General features: G+C 44.8%; 1 protein-coding gene across 1 annotated transcript; it reads right to left on the bottom strand.

Annotated features, from left to right (window-relative positions):
- Positions 1 to 2,374: 2,374 nt before the first annotated feature.
- LOC105810504 (late histone H2B.L4-like) lies at positions 2,375 to 2,857 on the bottom strand. Its single transcript, XM_012644494.1, has one exon. The coding sequence runs from the start codon at positions 2,855 to 2,857 to the stop codon at positions 2,375 to 2,377; it is 483 nt and encodes a 160-aa protein (XP_012499948.1).
- Between the last annotated feature and the right edge of the window lie 2,230 nt (positions 2,858 to 5,087).

Consider the following 5,087-nt stretch of genomic DNA (forward strand, 5'->3'; position numbering starts at 1 on the left):
ACTTTAGAAGGTGATTGGGTAGTGTAGGCACCTCTGTTGTGAATGAGATGAAGGCCCTTAAAAAGATGCTTCACACAGCATTCATCCCTTATTGCCCTCTGTCCCTTTCTCCATGTGAGGACACAGCATTCATCCCCTCTCGAGGATGCAGCAACAAGGCACCATCTTGGAAGGAAACAGGAGCCCTCACTAGACAAAGAACTTGCCAGAAGCTTGATCTTGGACTTCCCAGCTTCCAGAAGTGGTAGAAATAAATTTCTATAGTTTATAAATTACCCAGTCTGTGGTATATTGTCATAGCAGCACAAATGGCCTAAGGCAGTGCTCAACAGTCATCACCAGGGAATTGCACATCACACACACAATGAGATACCACCTCACATCTGTTGGGATGGCTACTATTTAAAAGTCAGTGATCAGAACCCTTGGTGAGGGTTTGGAGAAAAGGGAACCCTTGTTGACTGAGAGTGTAAATTAGTACAGACATTATGGAGAAGAGAATGGAGGTTACTCAAAATTTAAAAAGAACTTTCATATGACCCAGTGATTCTACTTCTGGGTGTACACTGAAGAAAATGAAACTAGTACATTGAAGTGATATGTGCACTCCCATGTTCATTGTTACATTAGTAACAATACCAACCTCAGTGTCCATAGACAGAGGAATTGATGGAGAAATTATGATGTTTCTATCTACGTATACCTATAGGTATAGATATATAAACATGCACTATAATATTATTCAGCTTTAGAAAAGGAGATAGTCCCATTTATGACAACATGGATGAACCTAAAAACATGCTAAGTGAAACAAAGCATTCACACACAGAAAAACACTGCATGATCTCCCTGCTTTGTGAAGTTTTTAAAAGAAGTCAAATACACAGAATAGAATGGTGGTTACTAGGCATGGAGAAGGAGAGAAAACGGGGAGCTGAATGTTTAGAAGTACAAAAGTGCAATTACGTTAGATAATTCAGTTTAGACATAGAATGTACAGTAGGAGAACCATAAAAATATTATGTTGTACATTAAAAATTTGTAGTAGAATAGATTTTAGGTGCTCTTATCACACACACAGGTAAGTATAGAAGGCGGTGGATATGTTACATTGTTCACTGGTAGTAATTATTGTGGTACGTATGTGCATATCAAAAACTTCATGATTTACACCTTAAATTTATACAATAAAAAAATACAAGACACAAGCCTGGACAATGTAGCAATACCCCCTCTCTACAAAAAATAAAAGACAAAAATTAGCCCGACCTTGTGGCTGGTGGCTGGTGCCTGTACACCTAGCTACTAGGGAAGCTGAGCCAAAAGGATCGCTAGAGCCCAGGAGTTTGGGGCTGCAGTGAGCCATGATTGGAACACTGCACTCTAGCCCAGGTGACAGTGCCATACCCTGTCTCAAAACATAAATAAATACACACAAAAAAGTACAAAAAGAAACTAACAACAGGCAAAGAAACACACCAATTTCCTATTCAGTCGGCAGAGCAGGATAACCTGGAAGGATCTTATTGGCTCATCCATGCTCAGCTCCATACTCTGTGGGCCAAAGGCTGCAGCTCGGGGGCTTCGGGTCCTTCATTGGCTGAGCCAGTTGAGAACTCATACTAGTTTTGCACCTGGGGATCATGAAGCAAAACCTGGTCAAAACCCTGCAGTGAGTTCATGAAAATCTTACTTGTTGATGTTCTTATTGTTACAATTAATATTGACAAATTAATTATTAGAATGTGGATTAAATGAATACAAGTCAATAAATTTCTTTTTTTGTAAATTTTTCGTTAAACGAGAAAGGATAGTTTAATTTTCAAAGCTTTTATTCTATTTTGATAATAAAACACCGTGGCCCCAAGGGAAAAAAATTTCTCTAGTGTGGTAGTCCATGTGTTAAAAACAGGAAAGATTTCAGACTTGAGAAGAAAAAAATCAGAAAAATTTGAGCAAATTAGGATATTAACATCAGCCTCTAGGGAGCTTGAAACGCTAATTATTTTTTTAAACTTTGGTTTAGCTATTTCTGTCCTGTGTGTATGCTCACCTCCACGTTTAAATGAATCTCCAAGATGGGATATGTTGACGAAAAGTTTGGTTAGGATATATGTGACTTCGCTATCTGTCACTATCTGTGCACTTTATCTGCTGCTCTATGACACGTGAAGTACCACTGGATACATCAATCATGCGTGGGCAGGACGGCACTGGCCACATGGCCCCCACATCGGCAGAGCGCCAGCTGCCGCCTGCCACAGAATTCCAGGGGTACCCCCACCCCCCTGGAGTGCTACAGCTCTTTTGAGACAACTGAGGTGGCTCTTAAAAGAGCCTTTGGGTTTCGGTGCTCAGGCGATCCTGAGGCGGCTCACTTGCGGCGAGTGTATCTGAGGACGGCCTTGTTGGCCTCGGACACTGCGTGCCGGCCGATCTCCCCGGGCAGCGTGAGGCGCACGGCCGTCTGGATCTCTCTGCAGGTGATGGTCTTGCGCTTGGTGTAGCGCGCCAGCCGGCCGGCCTCCTCAGCGATGCGCTCGAAGATGTCGTGAACGAACGAATCCATCACGTTCACGGCCTCCTGGGACAGGCTGAGGCCGTCGTGGACCTGCTTCAGGACCCTGGGGAAGTAGGCGGCGAAGCTGTCCCCGCTCCGGCTGGAGCGGCGGCCGCGACGCCTGGGCTGCTTCTTCTTCAGGGTCGTCGTCGATTCAGGCTCTTTAGGCTCTTCAGGCTCCGTGGTGCTGGTGCACGGCTCGGAGGATATGTCAGAGTACAGCTCGGCCATGGCGGAGACAGTCGTCAGGGTCTCTGGAGAACCGAAGATGGCGACTTTGGGCTGTTGGGGACCCATTTTTATGCGCTGCACTTCCCTACGTCACCAGCCCACTCGCCATCTGACTGGATGAAACGTCACGTGGTGATCCTGTCAGCCAATCGCAGGGCACTCAAGGGGATTGGATAGTCCTCCTGGGGGGCATCGCATCCACCAATCACAATTGGTTTGTGCGGACCTATGAGCTTCCTGTTACCAGGGTCCAGAAAAGTTACCAAGATGCCCCACAGGGGAAAAGGTCATCTGATCACATGAGCTCCGAAAATCAGCAGGGTGCCACATGTGGCCTACCGCCAAAACCGTCAGGACGCCACATGCTACATACCCCTCAAATCTGTGGGACACCCCATGCCACCTGCCCTCCAAATCTGCAGGATGGCACCTACCCCAACACTACAACGCACTACAACGCATCCTCTTGTGGCGTGCCTCAGCTCTTTGGTGCCAACTGCTATGGCTCTGAAAACACCCTTTGAGAGTCAGTTCTAAGCAGGTCCTGAGGTGGCTCACTTGCGGCGAGTGTATGTGATGATGGCCTTGCTGACCTCGGACACGGCGTGCTTGCCGATGTCCCCGGGCAGCATGAGGCGTACGGCGGTCTGGATCTCTCTGGAGGTGATGGTCCTGCTGGTCCTGCACTCTGTGTAGCAGGCCAGGCGGGTGGTCTTGTGGGCGATGCACTTGAAGAGGTTGTGAAGGAACGAATCCGTGACGCTCACGGCCTCCTGTGTCAGGCTGAGGCCCACGTGGATCTCCTTGAGAATCCTGGGGAAATATTAATAGGTGGTGAATCGGTACCAATGACGGCTTCAGGAATGTCCTGTTTTCGGTCTATCAAAACCTGCTTGTGATCTTAGATTGTTTTTATAGGTCCCACCTAATGAGCAGAAAGAGTAATTGGCCCCTTTTTCAAACTTCTTCCTCCCCATCCCACCCTCATCCTCCTCTAATCCCGGAGTAATGCGCATTGTTCAAAGAAGAGGGCGGTGATGCATGCGTCAGGAATCAGGCCGGATCCGATTGTTTGGCTGCTGCCATGAGAGCTGGTTTATTACACTCGCACGTTCAAGTAGGGAGGTTTATTTTATCAGGCACATGTGCTTGGAGGTGAAAAAAATTACTTAACAATCAAATAACTTGAGGAAGAAATGGGAGGTGGAGGTAGGGGAATCATTTTAATTCTGATGATTGATTTGTTGTTGTTTTCTTATTTGATGGCATAAGTAGGAGATAAGTCCACCCATAGCTCTGGAATCATATCCTTATCCTTGTGACTAAAATATGGATACAGGCAATGAAATAGATAAACAATAGGGAGAGCATCACAGCCCCTTCTACCTCAACGTCTTTAGCGAATCATCTTAGCAAGTCTCTTATTGGTTCAGCCCAGAACACTTCCACTCACCTTGGGACAATGGCTCTAGCACAGGGACTGCAGGTCCTTCACTGGCTGAGCCATTGGAGAGCAGAGCTTTGCCTGTTCTCACTGGAGGCTCCCATCATCCCCATGATGGATGATTGCGAGTGTCCAAGCCTTGATTTTTCAATACCAGAGATGACACTCTGGAAGAGAATGGAAATAATTTAAGTCCAAATGGGTTTGAATTGTACCTTCAATTTTTGGAGAAAATGGGCTGGTATTTTATTTTGAACTTTCTGATTTCGTGATTTCTGTAGTGCGTTTTGGGTCTTCACTTATTTATTGAAATGTGTTCTACTAGATGGGTTATGAAAAAATGTTATTGCGTTTGATTTGTCCTATCAATACTATTTTCCTCAGATTGAGGCTTATACGTTTTTATATAAACAGTAAATCCTTTTCCCCTTATTGAACTTTTCAGCGAAGCACACTATTACATCATGATTGCATCATTGATGCCCTTTTTCCTCTTTCTCCTACTGAATTAAAATATTTCATATACTGTGTTCCCCTTCAGGTCTTCAACATAAAACTCCCCCTCCCCTATTTTTTTCTGTCTTTTGTAGATTTCATGTGTGTCAGTCATCCCTGAGGTTCTAGGCTTTACTACACAGTCCTATTATGATGTAATTTAAAGTTATTTTATTAATGCTGCCATTTGATTTCTGCATTTACAGAAGCAAAACATCCAGGCCACAACCAAAAAATCCTAATGTATTTGATTCCTTAAAATTAATGTTTATAGCAGCACAATTCACAATTGCAAAGATGTGGAAACAACCCAAGTGTCCATCAATACATGAGTGGATTAATAAAATGTGGTATATG

The sequence above is a fragment of the Propithecus coquereli genome, unplaced genomic scaffold, assembly GCF_000956105.1.
Source record: "Propithecus coquereli isolate 6110/MARCELLA unplaced genomic scaffold, Pcoq_1.0 Scaffold104, whole genome shotgun sequence".
Taxonomy (NCBI): domain Eukaryota; kingdom Metazoa; phylum Chordata; class Mammalia; order Primates; family Indriidae; genus Propithecus; species Propithecus coquereli.

Coding starts and splice junctions, on each gene's coding strand:
- LOC105810504 (XM_012644494.1), bottom strand. CDS start 2,857: ATGGGTCCCCAACAGCCCAAAGTCGCCATCTTCGGTTCTCCAGAGACC.